At 45.2% G+C, this 22078-nt stretch overlaps 1 protein-coding gene across 2 annotated transcripts in view; it reads right to left on the reverse strand.

Annotated features, from left to right (window-relative positions):
- LOC135505103 (pleckstrin homology domain-containing family A member 1-like) overlaps positions 1-22078 on the reverse strand; it is a 42015-nt gene that overhangs the window by 17087 nt on the left and 2850 nt on the right. For both annotated transcript variants that reach the window (XM_064924193.1, XM_064924194.1), the window contains exons 2-5: positions 6267-6440; positions 3853-3909; positions 3644-3689; positions 970-1067 (exon numbers count right to left, since the gene is read on the reverse strand). In XM_064924193.1, coding sequence (XP_064780265.1) covers positions 970-1067; positions 3644-3689; positions 3853-3909; positions 6267-6407 — 342 coding nt within the window. In that variant the 5' untranslated portion in view covers positions 6408-6440. The remainder of the gene's footprint in view (positions 1-969; positions 1068-3643; positions 3690-3852; positions 3910-6266; positions 6441-22078) is intronic.

Raw genomic sequence — 22078 nt, forward strand, 5'->3', positions numbered from 1 at the left:
TGGATGTGGTTTAATTAAGCAATAAGGCACTGGGGGGGGTGGTATATGGCCAATATACCAAGGCGAAGGGCTGTTCTTAGGCACGACGCAACTCCCAAGGTACCTTATTGCTATTATAAACTGGTTACCAACATAATTAGAGCAATAAAAAAAATGTTTTGTCATTCCCGTGGTATACGGTCTGATAAACCTTGGCTGTCAGCCAATCAGCATTCAGGGCTCAAACCACCCAGTTTATAAGAGGAATTAGAGAGGAACATCCTCTCCAGTGAATCCCAGTGAAAGTACACTGTTCTGTCCTGTCCTGCACTGTCCTGTCCTGTTCTCCCCCGTTCTGTTCTCCCCCGTTCTGTTCTGCCCTGTTCTGTTCTGCCCTGTTCTGTTCTGTCCCATAACTTCCTTTTCTGTAGCAACAGTCCGTGACTCAGAGCACTCGCCTTCCCCTTTGTCCTGTGTGCTTTGGTGTGTGTGTGTGTGTGTGTGTGTGTGTGTGTGTGTGTGTGTGTGTGTGTGTGTGTGCGTGCCTGTGTGCTTGCTTGCCTGTGTGTGTGTTTGCGTTTACATTTGTGCAAGGCGAGTGTGTGTGTATGTACATGCCTGCCTGTGTGTGTGTCCATGTGTGTGTCTGTATCTGTGAGGGCTAGTCAGATGGGCCCTCAGTGACACAGTAAGAGAAAAGATCCCCCGTCCAGAGGGGTTTGGATGCCCTGTAGGAAACAGACAGGGATTCCTGGGCCCAGCAGATGAGTGCTTCATAATGTCTTTCTCTCCACTGTTGACTTGACAGTAGACACACGTGAGGTATGCCGGCCTTGTCATCCTCCTCCATCCCACTCACTCACTCACGCCAGCTGAACTGGGATAACACATCCTAATTCTGAATCACAGGTCCTTTCCTAGCCGGTGTTGAGATGGAAGCGGTCTTGTACTACGGGAGACTTATGACAAGAGACAGGGCAGGGGACTCACTGTGATCTTGGTGGCGTTATTGAGCACGTTGACCCACTCTACCAGATCCTGCTGATCATTGGCCTGGAGGTAGAACTTCCTCATACCAGCATTGATGACTGGGGAGAGAGAGAGAGGGGGGGGCAGGAGAGTGAGGGGGGGCAGGAGAGAGAGAGAGAGAGAGAGAGAGAGAGAGAGAGAGAGAGAGAGAGAGAGAGAGAGAGAGAGAGAGAGAGAGAGAGAGGAGGGGCAGAGAGAGGGAGGGGGAGAGAGGGGCAAAGAGAGGGAGGGGGAGAGAGGGGCAGAGAGATGTAACTAAATGTGAGAAAAGTCAAGGTGTGTGTCCCAAAATGTGTTCGGGCCGCCATATGGATGGTGTGACACAATTGCGGCGCCTCCAGAGGCTAAATTGTGCTCCGTACTGCATTGCCGTGCACCTCCCAAATCAATAGCTCCGCATTGACATGACTGGTTGACGGTAGGTGGGGCGGGAGGTCCTGTATAAACACAAACTCACTTCCCTGACAACTTCCTTCACAACACCTCTGCCTTGCCTTCTACAGAGGCACTATCACCGTAAACGCTGCATGGCCAATGCAGACGTTGGATTGACCATGCAGCGCCTTTAAGCGCCACAGCAGCAGTTCTGTCAGTTAGGCCCATTAGCAGAGTTTAATTATGCATCTCTGTATTTCAGTAACATATTTCTGCTAAGTAGTCTGACACATGCTGTTTAGAGTGCTCGGCTGAGTCCCATGTTCAGAATCCAGAGCGAGACATTTCCATTTTCCCTATCAGGAATAGGGTGGCATTTGGAACACAACCTTTGTCAGACAGTATTATGTTTCCCATCCCTAACAGAGACATAATACCAGTGGACTGTCTTCCACCGTCCTTTTCTAGGAGACATAATACCAGTGGACTGTCTTCCACCATCCTATTCAAGGAGACATAAAACCAGTGGACCATCCTATTCATTCCACCTTCCACCATCCTATTCAAGGAGACATAATACCAGTGGACTGTCTTCCACCGTCCTATTCAAGGAGACATAATACCAGTGGACTGTCTTCCACCGTCCTATTCAAGGAGACATAATACCAGTGGACAGTCTTCCACCATCCTATTCAAGGAGACATAATACCAGTGGACAGTCTTCCACCGTCCTATTCAAGGAGACATAATACCAGTGGACTGTCTTCCACCATCCTATTCAAGGAGACATAATACCAGTGGATCTTCAAGGAGACATAAAACCAGTGGACTGTCTTCCGTCCTATTCAAGGAGACATAATACCAGTGGACCGTCCTATTCAAGGAGACATAATACCAGTGGACTGTCTTCCACCATCCTATTCAAGGAGACATAATACCAGTGGACAGTCTTCCACCATCCTATTCAAGGAGACATAAAACCAGTGGACTGTCTTCCACCATCCTATTCAAGGAGACATAATACCAGGAGACATAATACCAGTGACTGTCTTCCACCATCCTATTCAAGGAGACATAATACCAGTGGACAGTCTTCAAAGGAGACATAATACCAGTGGACTGTCTTCCACCATCCTATTCAAGGAGACATAATACCAGTGGACAGTCTTCCACCGTCCTATTCAAGGAGACATAATACCAGTGGACTGTCTTCCACCATCCTATTCAAGGAGACATAATACCAGTGGACCGTCCTATTCAAGGAGACATAATACCAGTGGACAGTCTTCCACCATCCTATTCAAGGAGACATAATACCAGTGGACCGTCTTCCACCGTCCTATTCAAGGAGACATAATACCAGTGGACAGTCTTCCACCGTCCTATTCAAGGAGACATAATACCAGTGGACTGTCTTCTACCATCCTATTCAACGTTTCCGTTTTGTGATCCTCACAATGATTCACCAAAGTGCACCAACCCACACACTCAAATGCAAATGCACGTGCATACACACACTAGACTCAGTCAGGGCTGAGGTAGGTTTTCTTCATACTTTTACAGTCAGGTAATCCTAAAACTACAGTACTGGAATAGATTGATGAGACTATCCAAAAGTGGACCTGGATCATGCAAATACCTAGGTTAAAAATATCCCAGAGTTTTAGAGAGGGGGTTCCGATTTGGACTCCAGCATCCTGTCATGCAGGAAAGACCCCCACCCATGCCCCAAACTCGACACCCCCGCACATCGAACAACATGGTTGGGTCGAGCCAGCTCTTGGCGGTCACCGGTGGGTCATCCTACTGCTTCCTTCTATTGAGTGGGGGAGCTACTGTATACTCCTGACTGGGGCCGCTGAGGGACAAAGGGCCTGTTGAACAACAGCACGTCATACAGAAAATGGTCCCTTTCAAACCCCCGCGAGGGAGGGGGGAGGGAATATATAGAAAGAGGGGACAGGTGAACAGTGAAACAATTACTGACGGGGGGCTCACATCATCGACCTTAGTGAACTAAATAAAATCATTCTAGTTCAATAACTAAAGGTCAACGGTGTCTTTGCTACAAGCTGCCCCCCACTCCCCCCCCCCACACTCCCTGCCCAGTGCCCCCCCACTTTCCTCCCAATGCTTCCTCGTTCACAGAACCCCCCAGACAGCACACTCCTAGAGAGACAATACATAAACATACTCCTATACACAACTAGCAGTAGTGTTTTACAAACACTGAATCAAATCCAAAGGTTTTAGGACTGACCGAAGCAGAACTCCGCCTTTGGTCGCAGCTTTGTGGCATCACTCACCTAGAGGGGGGAAGAGAGAGAGCGAGAGAGAGAGCGAGAGAGCAAGAGAGTGAGAGAGAGAGAGAGAATGAGACAGATGTTCACACCTAAGGCTGTGGTTGGCCATGTCTGTGTCTGTCAGACAGGATTTCATTCAGTAACATTATTGGACAACTTGACTGACCTTGGAGATGTAGGTGAGTTTGAGGGAGCCAACATTTTCAGCTCCTTTGGGCAGGTTCTAAACAGAGGATTCAACAGTGATGAAGACATTAAACGATTTTCAAGTCTTGTAGAAGGAGATGGAAACTAAACTGAAATTAATAATTCAGAGCCCAGGGCAGCATCAATAAATTATATCATTTTTTGAGGGCATAACCAAGTCTTGTCTTTGTACAGGTATTCCTCACTGAGCTCCCACTCCCCGCCAAACAGATGACATGCATTTAAATGATCTGTAAAACATTAAGTCTGATTGTTTCTGTTCACGCCAACATCTGGGGGAGGGAAAGACAGACAGACGGACGGACGGACGTCTGGACAGACGTGTAACTCGACTCGGTTTCCCCAGATGTAGCATCATCGCCCCAGCCGACGACACACACATTTCCTCTTGATGGCCCAGAGTAGTCTGGCCAGACCAGACGGATCAATCCAGTGCAATACTTTATGAGATTAGGTCAGTCCAAACAGAAGCAACTATTAAATTCATCCTACCGCTAATGTTCTACTCCAATGCATACTGTAAGTACATAGGGCCGTGTCAGCTGCTGCCCACTCAAGAAATGACATCAGCCTAAATGCATGCGTTGATTAAACACACAGACATTAGAGACTGATGACTTGAGGGAGGTGAGAGCATCATAGCCTAACTCATGATCTCCTCTGTGAAATGTACAGTACCAGTCAAAAATTTGGACACACCCACTCATTCAATGTTTTTTCTTTATTTTCTACATTGTAGAATTATAGCGAAGACATCAAAACTATGAAATGACACATTTGCAATCATGTAGTAAACAAAAAAAAGTGTTAAACAAATCAAAATATATTTAATGTTTTAGATTCTTGAAAGTAGCCACCCTCTGCCTTGATGACAGCTTTGCACACTCTTGGCATTCTCTCAACCAGCTTCACCTGGAATGCTTTTCCAACAGTCTTGAAGGAGTTCCACATGTGCTGAGCACTTGTTGGCTGCTTTTCCTTCACACTGAGGTTCAACTCATCCCAAACCATCTGAAATAGGTTGAGGTCGGGTGATTGTGGAGGCCAGGTCATCTGATGCAGCACTCCATCATGCTCCGTCTTGGTCAAATAGCCCTTACACAGCCTGGAGGTGTGTTGGGTCATTGTCCTGTTGAAAAACAACTAGTAGTCCCACTAAATGCAAACCAGATGGGATGGCGTATCGCTGCAGAATGCTGTGGTAGCCATGCTGGTTAAGTATCCCTTGAATTCTAAATAAATCACAGACAGTGTCACCAGCAAAGGACCCCCACACCATCACACCTCCTCTGCCATGCTTCACGATGGGAACCACACATGCTGAGATCATCCGTTGACCTACTATGCGTCTCACAAAGACGCAGTGGTTGGAACCAAAAATCTCAAATTTGGACTCATCAGACCAAAGGACAGATTACCACCGGTCTAATGTCCATTGCTCGTGTTTCTCGGCCCAAGCAATTCTCTTCTTATTATTGGTGTCCTTTAGTAGTCGTTTCTTCGCAGTAAATCAACCATGAAGGTCTAATTCACGCAGTCTCCTCTGAACAGTTGATTGTTGAGATGTGTCTGTTACTTGAACTCTGAGAAGCATTTATTTGGGCTGCAATTTCAGAGGCCAGTAACTCTGATGAACTTATCATTTGCAGCAGAGGTAACTCTGGGTCTTCCTTTCCTGTGGCGGTCCTCATGAGAGCCAGTTTCATCATAGTACTTGATGGTTTTTGTGACTGCACTTGAAGAAACTTTCAACGTTTTAGAAATTTTCCGGATTGACTGACTTTTATGTCTTAAAGTATTGATGTCTTAAAGTAATTGCTTATTTGAGCTGTTCTTGCCACAATATAGACTTGGTCTTCTAGCAAATAGTGCTATCTTCTGCATACCACCCCTACCTTGTCATAACACAACTGATTGGCTTAAATGCAATAAGAAGGAAATAAATTCCTCAAATTAACTTTTAACAAGGCACAACTGTTAATTGAAATGGATTCCAGGTGACTACCTCATAAAGCTGGATGAGAGAATGCCAAGAGTGTACAAAGCTGTCATCAAGGCAGAGGGTGGCTACTTTGAAGAATCTGAAATATAACATATATTTTGATTTGTTTAACACTTTTTTGGTTACTACATGATTCCATGTGTTATTTAATAGTTTTGATGTCTTCACTATTATTCTACAATGTAGAAAATAGTAAAAATAAAGGTGTGCCCAAACTTTTGACTGGTACTGTATGTAGTCAATAACTACACTATGTCTGTTCTGCATATTTGTGTGTGTGCTTCTGTGTGTGTGTGTGTGTGTGTGTGTGTGTGTGTGTGTGTGTGTGTGTGTGTGTGTGTGTGTGTGTGTTTACCACCCTGCTGTCCTACCTGTGGGTTGTCCATGTACCACACCAGGCTACCCTCCTTGGTGTCCAGGATGAAGTAGCGTCGGAGGAACTTGCCGCTGTTCTCATTCTCCTCAATGTCCAGGAAGCCACAGATCCGGTTCTGCCGATCCACGTAAGGCATCTCCCCACCTCAGCCTGCTCATTCCACTGTATGCTGAGGAGATAAGGAGAGGAGGAGAGAGAGAGATAAATAGAGGAGAGAAAGAGAAGTGGACGTGGAGAAAGAGAGAGAGAGAGATGAGATGATAAGTGTAAGAGGAGTGGGGGTGATAGAGAGAGAGGGGGTGGGGGGTGGAAGAAAGATAGACGAGAGCCAGAGAGAGAGACAAGAGAGCGAGCAGGAGTGAGAGTCTGTCTCTCAGCTAAGCAGCCAAAGAAGAGATGAGCGAGTCTTGTCTACAGTTTTTGTCAGCGGTACACGATTACTACGCCGTCCTACAACGCCATTCTGTACGCCATTCTGTATGCTGAGGAGATAAGGAGATCATCCTACTACATCATTCTACAACCGCCTTCTACTACATCATCCTACTGCATCATTCTACAACACCATCCTACTACATCATCCTACAACACCATCCTACTACATCATCCTACAACACCATCCTACTACATCATTCTACAACCGCCTTCTACAACACCATCCTACTACATCATTCTACAACCGCCTTCTACAACACCATCCTACTACATCATTCTACAACCGCCTTCTAGAACACCATCCTACTACATCATCCTACTACATCATTCTACAACCGCCTTCTACAACACCATCCTACTACATCATCCTACTACATCATCCTACAACCGCCTTCTACAACACCATCCTACTACATCATTCTACAACCGCCTTCTACAATGCCATTCTACAACACTATCCTACTACATCATTCTACAACCGCCTTCTACAACACCATCCTACTACATCATTCTACAACCGCCTTCTACAACACCATCCTACTACATCATTCTACAACTGCCTTCTACTACATCATCCTACTACATCATCCTACTACATCATCCTACAACCGCCTTCTACTACATCATCCTACTACATCATTCCTACTCTTTATGGGACATGCACAGTCAACATTCCCTCCCTCCTTCACTTCCATCAGACTCTACCTCCCTCCATCCCTCCACCCCACTGATGAGTTCAACACAGACTATCTTTATAATTTCCTCTCTGGAAAAAGTTGTTTCTGTCCATAAAGTATAGAGGAAGTGCAGGAAAAACAGGTCATCTAAATGTTAATGTGGTAACATTCAGTGACCTTCTCCACTTTCCCCCTTAGGCTAGTCGAACGAACTACGGCCCAACTTCTCCCGGCACAGTCCTTGTCCTTGTCTCACTGTGTAAAGATTTAAGAAGTGCATCTGCTGATGATCTTGATGATATGTTGGCGATTAGATTCCCCAAAAATGCATTGGTTTTAACATGACACTCTGAATACCAGAGGCTGTCCAAACCAGGGTCGTGTTCATCAGGTACCAAATGGAAGAAAACAGACCAAACTGGGAGGGACTACCTGGAACTGTCCAATAAGACATGCTCATTTTAGTTGCAAAACGTTTTAACATTTTATGTGGCCAAGAACATGACCATGGTGCTGTAGTGAGGCCATTCAGGTGGGGTAGCCTATATGGCAGGGATCCCCAATTACATTCAGGCATGGGCTGATTTTGCCTTGAGCGGATGGTTGAGGGGTCGGAACATAGTTATAAATATTTGTACACTGAAAATTGACTGCAAGAATCCCAATTACAACGGAAACAAAAACAAAATAATTTCTAACCTTGATTAGTGATTACAGTGCCTTGCGACATTTATTGTATTTCAAACTTTTTTAACAAATCAAAAACTGAAAAATTGCCCAACCCCCTTAAGAACTTTGCGACCTTTCAGGCATTTCATGGTTAAAATTGATGGGAAGATGGATGGAGCCAAATACAGGACCATTCTGGAAGAAAACCTGATGGAGTCTGCAAAAGACCTGAGGCTCGGACGGAGATTTGTCTTCCAACAAGACAATGATCCAAAACATAAAGCAAAATCTACAATGGAATGGTTCAAAAATAAACCAACATATCCATCCATCTTCCCATCAATTTTAACCATCTTCCCTGGGGATGGTGTTCCAGGTGTTAGAATGGCCAAGTCAAAGTCCAGACCTGAATCCAATCGAGAATCTGTGGAAAGAACTGAAAATCTGCTGTTCATCAAATGCTCTCCATCCAACCTCACTGAGCTCGAGGTCTTGGTAGCTGTTTTGCAAGGAGGGGAATTGGAAAAAAAGCCGGCTTTCAGTCTCTCAATGTGCAAAACTGATAGAGACATACAGTGCAGGGGCATTTATACGGAGACTTATTACAGCTGGATTGTATTTATCATCATTAGTCAAAACATTGGATCATTCAGAGATCGCTACAAAGTATTAACTTAAGGGGGCTGAATAATTTTGCACGCCCAATTTTTCAGTTTTTGATTTGTTAAAAAAGTTTGAAATATCCAATAAATGTCGTTCCAATTCATGATTGTGTCCCACTTGTTGTTGATTCTTCACAAAAAAATACAGTTTTATATCTTTATGTTTGAAGCCTGAAATGTGGCATAAGGTCACAAAGTTCAAGGGGGCCGAATACTTTCGCAAGGCACTGTACATTGGGATACGATCGCATATGCCTCTCTATTTATGCGTGGGAATCCTTGGGCACAGAAATCCTTTCACTTCAGATTTCCTTTCACAGCTCATTTCCTGGTGATTTTACAGTGTTTTATGTACAACAACGAAAATGATTAAAACAATTTAAAAAATGCTATATGGTGTCCCTGTGGTGTTGTGTACCAATGTGGCCCTGTATAGCCAAACCATCCAAAGCCTTTAGACATCAAAGGGCCCAGGCCCCTGAGTCCCCAGCTCCTGTTTGTGGTGTTGAGAGGTTAATGGTACTTAAAGCTAGTCCCAGCCACCCACCCACCCCCACACACACACACAACGTTGGCACACAGACCAACGGTCCACATTTCCTGCCGCCTTGGTCCGTCCAGGGGGAGGAAGTGTGAGCATGGCTAAGGCCTGGGCCTATATACAAACAAGCCGCTCCATGGGATCACTCCAAGGCCAGTTTCCCATGTCGCCCCCCCACATTGGAGGAGAGTTTGGTGTTCAGAGGTTCTGCTAGGTAATGACGTGACCTCTGGTCCAGGGGGAATAACTAACATGCAGCGTGAAGGTTGAGGTTTCAGGCTGATGGACAGGAACAGTATAGTGCTGGTAAATTAACACACTGGGATTAACAAATTAATCCTGGTCAGGCACCCTGGAGATGCCACACACACACACACACACACACACACACACACACACACACACACACACCACCACCACCACCACCACCATCCTACTACAGCATCATACAGTATCTTATTACATTATTCTACAACACCATTCACAAATCATTTCTTCAGCATTGAAGATTCCCAAGAACAGTGGCCTCCATCATTCTTAAATGGAAGAAGTTTGGAAACACCAAGACTCTATCTAGAGCTGGCCACACGGCCAAACTGAGCAATCGGGGGAGAAGGGCCTTGGTCAGGGAGGTGACCAAGAACCAGATGGTAACTCTGACAGAGCTCCAGAGTTCCTCTGTGGAGATGGGAGAAATGTCCAGGACAACCATCTCCGCAGCACTCCACCAATCAGACCTTTATGGTAGAGTGGCCTGACAGAAGCCACTCCTCAGTCTCTCAGACCATGAGAAACAAGATTCTCTGGTCAGATGAAACCAAGATTGAACTCATTGGCTTGAATGCCAAGTGTCATGCCTGGAGGAAACCTGGCACCATCACTACAGTGAAGCATGGTGGTGGCAGCATCATGCTGTGGGGATGTTTTTCAGAGGCAGGGACTGGGAGACTAGTCAGGATCGAGGGAAAGATGAACGGAGCAAAGTACATAGAAAGGTCCTGCTCCAGAGCGCTCAGGACTGCCGACTGAGGCGAAAGTTCATCTTCCAACAGGAGAAACGACCTATCTAAATGTCATTGAGTGGCCCAGCCAGAGCCAGGACTTGAATCCAATCGAACATCTCTGGAGAGACCTATAAATAGAGGTGCAGCTACGCTCCCCATCCAACCTGACAGAGCTTGAGAGAAGAACGGGAGAGCAAATACAGGTTTGCCAAGCTTGTAGTCATACACAAGAAGACTCAAGGCTGTAATTGTTGCCAAAGGTGCTTCAACAAAGTACTAAATAAAGGGTCTGAATACTTATGTAAATGTGATATTTAAAAAAAACTGTTTTTGTTTGTCATTATGGGCTATTGTGAGTAGATTGATGAGGGGAAAAAACTATTTGATCCATTTTAGAATAAGGCTGTAACGTAACAAAATGTGGAAAAAGTCAAGGGGTCTGAATACTTTCCGAATGCACTGTAAGTAAAAAAATAAATTGTGTTATCTGTACTTTACTTTTTATATTTTTGACAACTTTTACTTCACTACATTCCAAAAGAAAATAAATGTACTTTTTACTCCACACATTTTCCTAACACCCAAAAGTACATTTTGAATGCTTAGCAGGACAGGAAAATGGTCAAATTAACACACTTATCGAGAGAACAACTCTGGTCATCCCTTCTGCCTCTGATCTGGCGGACTCACTAAACACATCTTATTTGTTTGTAAAGGATGTCTAAGTGTTGGAGTGTGCACCTGGCTATCCGTAAATAACAAAACAGGAAAATAGTGCTGTATGGTTTGCTTAAAGGAATTTGAAATTATTTATACTTTTACTTTCAGTTTTGATACTTAAGTATATTTTATCAATTACATTTACTGTTGATACCTAAGTATATTTCAAACCAAATACTCTTAGACTTTTACTCAAGTAGTATTTTACTGGGTAACTGTAACTGTAACGTTAGGTGGAAGAAGGTGAGGACCAATGCGCAGCGTGGTAAGTGTCCATCTTTTTAATAAAGTAAAAGAACAAAAACAACAGTGAACGAACGCAACCGAAACAGTTCTGTCTGGTGAATACACAAACACTCAACAGAAAACAATCACCCACAACTCAAAGGTGAAACCGGGCTACCTAAGTATGGTTCTCAATCAGGGACAACGATTGACAGCTGCCTCTGATTGAGAACCATACCAGGCCAAACACAGAAATCCCAAATTATAGAAAAAAGAACAGACTGCCCACCCCAACTCACGCCCTGACCATACTAAAACAAAGACAAAACAAAACAACTAAGGTCAGAACGTGACAGTAACATTCACTTTAACTTGAGTCATTTTTGTTATCTTTAATTTTACGCAAGTATGACAATTGGGTACTTTTTCCACCACTGGGTGAAGTTAATGAAGAAAAAGAGGAAGAAAGAGTCTGCAGTGAGGTGTGTGTGTGTGTGTATGTGTGTCTGTGTGAGATGAGGAAGCAGAGGCACATGTAGTAAGAGGTAAGAGAAAGAGAAGGGCAATTCCACTTTAAAATGCATTCCAAACAAAAGCTATTGAAAAGCTATTGAACCATACAACTCTATGCACAAGGACCATTTTGAACAATGTGCACAGAACATTTCATAAAAACACATTGACTGGAAGAACTGTGCAGATAAAAAGTTTGGTAAGAGAACTATGGTAAAATCTCCCTCAGTTTCTTATGCGACCACATTTTCCAAAAACTTAAATATCAAATCAAATCAAATTGTATTTGTCACATACACATGGTTAGCAGGTTTTAATGTGAGTGTAGCTAAATGCTTGTGCTTCTAGTTCTGACAGCACAGTAATATCTAACAAGTAATCTAACAAATTCACAACAACTACCTTATACAACTACCTTAAAGGGATGAAATAAGAATATGTACATATAAATATATGAATGAGCGATGGTCGTACGGCATAGGCAAGATGCAATAGATGGTATGAAAGACAGTATACACACATATGAGATGAGTAATGTAGGATATGTAAACATTATTAAAGTGATTATCGATACCTTTATTAAATCAATTTATTAAAGTGGCCAGTGATTTGGGTCTCTATGTTGGCAGCAGCCTCTCTATGTTAGTGATGGCTGTTTTAACAGTCTGATGGTCTTTAGATAGAAGATGTTTTTCAGTCTCTCGGTCCCAGCTTTGATGCACCTATACTGACCTTGCCTTCTGGATTCCGCCTCGCTCCACAGGTAGTATCACATTTTCATTTCACTTCATTACAGTACAACGGTTTGATTTGTTTGATGGTAGCTAGCTAGCTACTACATAGCCGTCTTTGTATCTAAGACAATTGTGTAGTCTGGAGCGATTTTCTAGGTTAGCTAGCCAGCTATTGTCGTTCTTTTAACGTAACGTTACGTAATCAACACTGCTAGCTAGCCAGCTAGCCCCCGAATAGCAGCACTGTAGAAACTATTACACTCGACGGAACGACTTGATTAGTGTAGTGTCAACAACGTAGCCACTGCCAGCTAGCCTACTCCAGCAGTACTGTATCATTTCAATCATTTTAGTCAATAAGATTCTTGCTACGTAAGCTTAACGTTCTGAACATTCGATAAGTGTAGTCCACTTGTCATTCCAATCTCCTTTGCATTAGCGTAGCCTCTTCTGTAGCCTGTCAACTATGTGTCTATCTATCCCTGTTCTCTCCTCTCTGCACAGACCATACAAACGCTCCACACCGCGTGGCCGCGGCCACCCTAATCTGGTGGTCCCAGCGCGCACGACCCACGTGGAGTTCCAGGTCTCCGGTAGCCTCTGGAACTGCCGATCTGCGGCCAACAAGGCAGAGTTCATCTCAGCCTATGCCTCCCTCCAGTCCTCGACTTCTTGGCACTGACGGAAACATGGATCACCACAGACAACACTGCTACTCCTACTGCTCTCTCTTCGTCCGCCCACGTGTTCTCGCACACCCCGAGAGCTTCTGGTCAGCGGGGTGGTGGCACCGGGATCCTCATCTCTCCCAAGTGGTCATTCTCTCTTTCTCCCCTTACCCATCTGTCTATCGCCTCCTTTGAATTCCATGCTGTCACAGTTACCAGCCCTTTCAAGCTTAACATCCTTATCATTTATCGCCCTCCAGGTTCCCTCGGAGAGTTCATCAATGAGCTTGATGCCTTGATAAGCTCCTTTCCTGAGGACGGCTCACCTCTCACAGTCCTGGGCAACTTTAACCTCCCCACGTCTACCTTTGACTCATTCCTCTCTGCCTCCTTCTTTCCACTCCTCTCCTCTTTGACCTCACCCTCTCACCTTCCCCCCTACTCACAAGGCAGGCAATACGCTCGACCTCATCTTTACTAGATGCTGTTCTTCCACTAACCTCATTGCAACTCCCTCCAAGTCTCCGACCACTACCTTGTATCCTTTTCCCTCTCGCTCTCATCCAACACTTCCCACACTGCCCCTACTCGGATGGTATCGCGCCGTCCCAACCTTCGCTCTCTCTCCCCGCTACTCTCTCCTCTTCCATCCTATCATCTCTTCCCTCTGCTCATACCTTCTCCAACCTATCTCCTGATTCTGCCTCCTCAACCCTCCTCTCTTCCCTTTCTGCATCCTTTGACTCTCTATGTCCCCTATCCTCCAGGCCGGCTCGGTCCTCCCCTCCCGCTCCGTGGCTCGACGACTCATTGCGAGCTCACAGAACAGTGCTCCGGGCAGCCGAGCGGAAATGGAGGAAAACTCGCCTCCGTGCGGACCTGGCATCCTTTCACTCCCTCCTCTCTACATTTTCCTCCTCTGTCTCTGCTGCTAAAGCCACTTTCTTCCACTCTAAATTCCAAGCATCTGCCTCTAACCCTAGGAAGCTCTTTGCCACCTTCTCCTCCCTCCTGAATCCTCCTCCCCCTCCCCCCTCCTCCCTCTCTGCAGATGACTTCGTCAACCATTTTGAAAAGAAGGTCGACAACATCCGATCCTCGTTTGCTAAGTCAAACGACACCGCTGGTTCTGCTCACACTGCCCTACCCTGTGCTCTGACCTCTTTCTCCCCTCTCTCTCCAGATGAAATCTCGCTTCTTGTGACGGCCGGCCGCCCAACAACCTGCCCGCTTGACCCTATCCCCTCCTCTCTTCTCCAGACCATTTCCGGAGACCTTCTCCCTTACCTCACCTCGCTCATCAACTCATCCCTGACCGCTGGCTACGTCCCTTCCGTCTTCAAGAGAGCGAGAGTTGCACCCCTTCTGAAAAAACCTACACTCGATCCCTCCGATGTCAACAACTACAGACCAGTATCCCTTCTTTCTTTTCTCTCCAAAACTCTTGAACGTGCCGTCCTTGGCCAGCTCTCCCGCTATCTCTCTCAGAATGACCTTCTTGATCCAAATCAGTCAGGTTTCAAGACTAGTCATTCAACTGAGACTGCTCTTCTCTGTATCACGGAGGCGCTCCGCACTGCTAAAGCTAACTCTCTCTCCTCTGCTCTCATCCTTCTAGACCTATCGGCTGCCTTCGACACTGTGAACCATCAGATCCTCCTCTCCACCCTCTCCGAGTTGGGCATCTCCGGTGCGGCCCACGCTTGGATTGCGTCCTACCTGGCAGGTTGCTCCTACCAGGTGGCGTGGCGAGAATCTGTCTCCTCGCCACGCGCTCTCACCACTGGTGTCCCCCAGGGCTCTGTTCTAGGCCCTCTCCTATTCTCGCTATACACCAAGTCACTTGGCTCTGTCATAACCTCACATGGTCTCTCCTATCATTGCTATGCAGACGACACACAATTAATCTTCTCCTTTCCCCTTCTGATGACCAGGTGGCGAATCGCATCTCTGCATGTCTGGCAGACATATCAGTGTGGATGACGGATCACCACCTCAAGCTGAACCTCGGCAAGACGGAGCTGCTCTTCCTCCCAGGGAAGGACTGCCCGTTCCATGATCTCGCCATCACGGTTGACAACTCCATTGTTTCCTCCTCCCAGAGCGCTAAGAACCTTGGCGTGATCCTGGACAACACCCTGTCGTTCTCAACTAACATCAAGGCGGTGGCCCGTTCCTGTAGGTTCATGCTCTACAACATCCGCAGAGTACGCCCCTGCCTCACACAGGAAGCGGCGCAGGTCCTAATCCAGGCACTTGTCATCTCCCGTCTGGATTACTGCAACTCGCTGTTGGCTGGGCTCCCTGCCTGTGCCATTAAACCCCTACAACTCATCCAGAACGCCGCAGCCCGTCTGGTGTTCAACCTTCCCAAGTTCTCTCACGTCACCCCGCTCCTCCGCTCTCTCCACTGGCTTCCAGTTGAAGCTCGCATCCGCTACAAGACCATGGTGCTTGCCTACGGAGCTGTGAGGGGAACGGCACCGCAGTACCTCCAGGCTCTGATCAGGCCCTACACCCAAACAAGGGCACTGCGTTCATCCACCTCTGGCCTGCTCGCCTCCCTACCACTGAGGAAGTACAGTTCCCGCTCAGCCCAGTCAAAACTGTTCGCTGCTCTGGCCCCCCAATGGTGGAACAAACTCCCTCACGACGCCAGGACAGCGGAGTCAATCACCACCTTCCGGAGACACCTGAAACCCCACCTCTTCAAGGAATACCTAGGATAGGATAAAGCAATCCTTCTCACCCCCCTTAAATTATTTAGATGCACTATTGTAAAGTGGCTGTTCCACTGATGTCAGAAGGTGAATTCACCAATTTGTAAGTCGCTCTGGATAAGAGCGTCTGCTAAATGACTTAAATGTAAATGTAATAGCGAGGTGAACAGGCAGCGGCTCGGGTGGTTGTTGTCCTTGATGATCTTTTTGGCCTTCCTGTGACATCGGGTGCAGTAGGTGTCCTGGAGGGCAGGTAGTTTGCCCCCGGTGATGCATTGTGCAGACCGCACTACCCACTGGAGAGCCTTGCGGTTGTGGGCGGTGCAGTTGCCGTACCAGACGGTGATACAGCCCAACAGCATGCTCTCGATTGTGCATCTGTAAAAGTTTGTGAAGGTTTTAGGTGACAAGCCAAATTTCTTCAGCCTCCTGAGGTTGAAGAGGCGAAGTTGATCCTTCTTCACCAAGCTGTCTGTGTGGTTAGACCATTTCAGTTTGTCCGTGATGTGTACGCCTAGGAACTTGAAACTTTCTTCTCCACTGCTGTCTCATTGATGTGGATGGGGGGTGCTCCCTCTACTGTTTCCTGAAGTCCACGATCATCTCTTTTGTTTTGTTGACGTTGAGTGAGAGGTTGTTTTCCTGATACCACTCTCCGAGTGCCCTCACTTCCTCCCTGTAGGCTGTCTCGTCGTTGTTGGTAATCAAGCCCACTACTGTTGTGTCGTCTGCAAACATGATGATTGAGTTGGAGGCATGCATGACCATGCAGTCATGGGTGAACAGGGAGTACAGGAGGGGGCTGAGCACGCACCCTTGTGGGGCCCCAGTGTTGAGGATCAGCGAAGTGGAGATGTTGTTAACTACCTTCACCACCTGGGGATGGCCCGTCAGAAAGTCCAGGTCCCAACTGCACAGGGCGGGGTTGAGAACCAGGATCTCGAGCTTAATGATGAGCTTGGAGGGCTCTATGGTGTTGAATGCTGAGCTGTAGTCAATGAACAGCATACTTACATAGGTATTCCTCTTGTCCAGATGGGATAGGGCAGTAAGCAGTGTGATGCCGATTGCATCGTCTGCGGACCTGTTGGGGCGGTATGCAAACTGAAGTGGGTCTAGGGTGGCAGGTAAGGTGGAGGTGATATGATCCTTGACTCATCTCTCAAAGAACTTCATGATGACAGAAGTTCAGTTATCGTTGCCTTTTTGGGTACAGGAACAATGGTGGCCAACTTGAAGCATGTGGGGACAGCAGACTGGGATAGGGAGCGATTGAATATGTCCGTAAACACACCAGCCAGCTGGTCTGCGCATGGTCTGAGAACGCGGCAAGGGATGCCGTCTGGGCCAGCAGCCTTGCGAGGGTTAACGCGTTTAAATGTCTTGCTCACGTCAGCCACAGAGAAGGAGAGGGGGGCCCGCAGTCCTTGATAGCGGGTCGTGTCGGATGCACTGTATTATCCTCAAAGTGGGCAAAGAAGGTGTTTAGCTTGTCTAGAAGCAAGACGTTGGTGTCCTTGACGTGGCTGGTTTTCTTTATGTAGTCCGTAATTGCCTGTAGACCCTGCCACATAGGTCTCATGTCTGGGCCATTGAATTGCGTCTCCATTTTGTCCCTATACCGACATTTTGCTTGTTTAATTGCCTTGCGGAGGGAATAACTACACTGTTTATATTCTGCCATATTCCCGAACTCTTTCCATGGTTGAATGCGGTGGTTTGCGCTTTCAGTTTTCCGCGAATGCCGCCGTCTTTCCACGATTTCTGGGTGGAGATAGGTTTTAATAGTCACTGTGGGTACAACATCTCAAATGCACTTCCTAATAAACTCACTCACAGAGTCAGCGTATAAATCAATGTTATTGTCTGAGGCTTCCTGGCACATTTTCCAGTCCACGTGATCAAAACAATCTTGAAGCGTGGATTCCGATTGGTCAGACCAGCGTTGAATGGTTCTAGTCACGGGTACATCTTGTTTGAGTTTCTGCCTACAGGACGGTAGGAGCAAGATGGAGTCACGGTCGGATTTGCCAAAGGGAGGGCGGGGGAGGTCCTTGTATGCATTGCGGAAGTTAGAGTAGAAGTAGTCCATTGTTTTTTAGATAGAGTCCAGGGAAGTTATTTCAGGGCTGTCGAGGTATCTGCTTGAGCGGGTACAACAGTCAATGAAGCGGGTACAACAGTCAATGTGCTGGTAGAATTAGGTAGCCGTGTTCTCAAAATAGCTTTGTTAAAATACCCAGCTACAACAAATGCACCCTTAGGATATATGGTTTCCAGTTTAGATAGAGTCCAGGGAAGTTATTTCAGGGCTGTCGAGGTATCTGCTTGGGGGAGGTATACACGGCTTTTCATAAAAAAAAATTGTTTGTAATAATGACAATTACAACAATACTGAATTAACACTTATTTTAACTTAACATAAAACATCAATAAAATCAATTTAGCCTTAAATAAATAATGAAAAATAGTTCAATTACTGCATAGTTTCCCAGGACTTGAAAGGTGACATGGTTTATGACATGAAAAAAAATATATTTGGGTTATTGAACTACAGTAAGTAACTGCCATTCAGTGGTGTGAAGTACTTAAAAAAATGTAAAGACATTTTTTTTGTGGTATCAACTGAAAATGATTTTTCAACACCGTTTAAAAATAATAATGACAAAAACAAAGTGTTGGAGAAGAAAGTAATATGTGCCATGTAAAAATGTGTGTCATGTAAAATATGTGCCATGTAAAAAAGCTAATGTTTAAGTTCCTTGCTCAGAACATGAGAACATATGAAAGTTGGTGGTTCTTTTTAACATGAGACTTCAATATTCCAAGGTAAGAGGTTTTAGGTTGTAGTTAATATGGTATTTATAGGACTATTTATCTCTATACCATTTGTATTTGATATACCTTTGACTATTGGATGTTCTTATAGGCACTATAGTATTGCCAGTGTAACAGTATAGCTTCCGTCCCCCTCCTCGCCCCTACCTGGGCTCAAACCAGGAACACATCGACAACCGCCACACTCGATGCATCGTTACCCATTGCTCCACAAAAGCCGCGGCCCTTGTAGCGCAAGGGGAATAACTACTCCAAATCTAAAAGCGAGTGACGTTTGAAACAGTATTAGAGCACACCCAGCTAACTAGCTAGCCATTTCACATTGGTTACACCAGCAATTAGGCTGATAGGCTTGAAGTCATAAACAGTGCTGTGCTTGTGAAGAGCTGCTGGCAAAACGCACAAAAGTGCTGTTTGAATGAATGATTACGGGCCTGCTGCTGCTCAGTCAGACTGCTCTATCAAATCAGACTTAATTATAACATAATAACACACAGAAATACGAGCCTTTGGTCATTAATATGATCGAATCCGGAAACTATCATTTCGAAAACAAAACGTTTATTATTTCAGTGAAATACGGAACCATTCTGTATTTTATCTAACGGGTGGCATCCCTAAGTCTAAATATTCTTGTTACATTGCACATCCTTCAATGTATGTCATAATTACGTAAAATTCTGCACAAATTAGTTCGCAATGAGCCAGGCAGCCCAAACTGTTGCATATACCCTGACTCTGCGTGCAATGAACACAAGAAAAGTGACACAATTTCACCTGGTTAATATTGCCTGCTAAACTGGATTAGTATTTATAACTAGAGATTATGATTGATTGTTTTTTATACGATAAGTTTAATGCTAGCTAGCAATTTACCTTGGCTTCTGCTGCATTCGCGTAACAGGCAGGCTACTCGTGGAGTGCAATGGTTAGAGCGTTGGACTAGTTAACTGTGAAGGTTGCAAGATTGAAACCCCTGAGCTGACAAGGTGAAAATCTGTCATTCTGCCCCTGAACAAGGCAGTTAACCCACAGTTCCTAGGCAGTCATTGAAAATAAGAATGTGTTCTTAACTGACTTGCCGAGTTAAATAAAAAGTATTCAAAAATATATATTTTATTTTTTAAATTTAAATTGATTAATCGGTCGACCTCTAGTATCTACTATACTTTACTATTTATATTTTTGACAACTTTTACTTTTACTCCACTACATTACTAAAGAAAATATGTCCTTTTTTTACTTCCATACATTTTCCCTGACACCTAAAAGTACTTGTTACATTTCGAATGCTAGGATAGAATTATGGTCCAATTCACACACCTATTACAAGAACGTGTTGTCATCTCTACTGAATCTGATCTGGTGGACTCACTAAACTCAAATATTGCTTTTGTAAATTACATCTGCGTGTTGGAGTGTGCCCCCGTCTGTCCGTTAATGAACATAAATAAAACAATACTGCCACCTGGTTTGCTTAATATAAGGAATTTGATTACCATTTACTTTCCCTCAAGTATGACACTTGATTACTTTTTTCTGCCAATATACTTATGTACATTTAAAACCAGATACTTTGAGACTTTTACTCAAGTAGTATTTCACTGGGTGACTTTCATTTTCTATTAAGATATCTGAACTTTCAGTCAAGTATGACAAGTGAGTACCGTTTCCACCACTGCCACTGTCCGATGGGCAGAATAACACAGTAACTCTGCAAAAATAATTCCATAGCTCTTTATGAACTCTTGAAACAATCCAAACAAGACAATGTAATTCACAAAGTAACATTCATTTAGTCAATTCAAGTTTTCATCGGTCTTAACACACCCGAAGGTGTCCGTGCTCCCAGGGATCTATGGGAACCTTCCGCCTCGGAGAAAGCCATGGATAAGGTTGTGTTAAACTTTTATGATATCCATCATATGGTCTGCCATCCAGACAACGCCATACATCGGGATTGAGCCCTCACGCTGGGCCTCGGCACCTGCAAGTCGCTAGACTCATCTTAATCAATGACCATCTTCGTTCACATTTGCTCTCTTTCTATTTTTTCACAACACCCTTTTCAATCTGTTCAACCAGAAATCAAAGCCATTAATTATGCCTCATTTTTAAGATGTATAATGGTTGAAGAATGTCTTAATTTCCTTAAAATACATTCTCAGCTTTCATTTGACACCCAATTAGATATGCTCCTATGAACTTCCCATGTTGGTGCTCATGGCTCCTTCACATGGAACTGCCCAGAGCTCAGTCGTTCTCAATCTCCAGACATTTCTACGGGGGTTAGTGTGTCAAGAAGACAGGTCTGAGGCTTTTGGACAGATACGTGAAACCATAAAACCACTCCATGTGTCCATTCAGTCGTGACATGATGCTCCTTGACTGGGTCTCTGGATATGGGGATGAATGCTAACAGCACAGATCCATTACAGCTCGGGTGTTAATGGACCATTCACTGGATTCCCTTGGCAATACACTCAGAGGGCTAGCTCACTTCTTCCCTCGCTCCATCTGCTTCCCTCCTCCCTCTGACTTTATCCCTACTTACACCTCTGTCTGTCTGTGTGTCTGTGTGTCTCTGTTGTGTGTGTATGTGTGTGTGTGTGTGTGTGTGTGTGTGTGTGTGTGTGTGTGTGTGTGTGTGTGTGTGTGTGTGTGTGTGTGTGTGTGTGTGTGTGTGTGTGTGTGTGTGTGTGTGTGTGTGTGTACAGCTGTGACTCAGTCCTAGCCTCCCAAATCTCATGGTTGCCTGAACACATGCCCTCTAGGGGATTGGGCTTTTGGTATTATTTTTAGGACCAGAAAACAGAGAGAGAGCGAAAAAGAAAATAGAGAACCTGAATATGTGGCTGAGGTGACCTTCCACATTTTCATAGTCGACCATAAACACGCACGCACCCACAGCACACGTACAAGGCACACACACACACTGAACTTTTACTCATGTCCTTGTTTCCAACCGCTCTGTAACCAATACCTATCAACACACACACTCCTACATTGTCACATGCTTACTTTGGCTTGTCACTGATAGGGACAGTATAAGGGAAAAGGAATTACAGCGCAATAAAAGGTGTGGTTTATGAATTACAGTATATAGTATAAGCTCAGGGCCAATCAATGCAACACTGAAGGGAGTGAAGAGGGTATTTCGGCCAAATTCCATTTCCTCTTACTTCATACCTGCACTAGTATGTTGCTAATTTCTTTGGCCAAAAAAACACACCGTGTGACTCTTTGAATAACTGAAAACCCCAAACCATAACAGTGGTGTGTCTACTATGTTATAGCATTGTGCATGTTTGGGGTCTAGAAGAAGACACCTCTGCTCTGAATAGTGCTCTCAAGATTTGTATTTCCAGATCAACTGGAAGCGTCTTTAAAATACAACAAAC

This window comes from Oncorhynchus masou, chromosome 18 (assembly GCF_036934945.1).
Source record: "Oncorhynchus masou masou isolate Uvic2021 chromosome 18, UVic_Omas_1.1, whole genome shotgun sequence".
Taxonomy (NCBI): domain Eukaryota; kingdom Metazoa; phylum Chordata; class Actinopteri; order Salmoniformes; family Salmonidae; genus Oncorhynchus; species Oncorhynchus masou.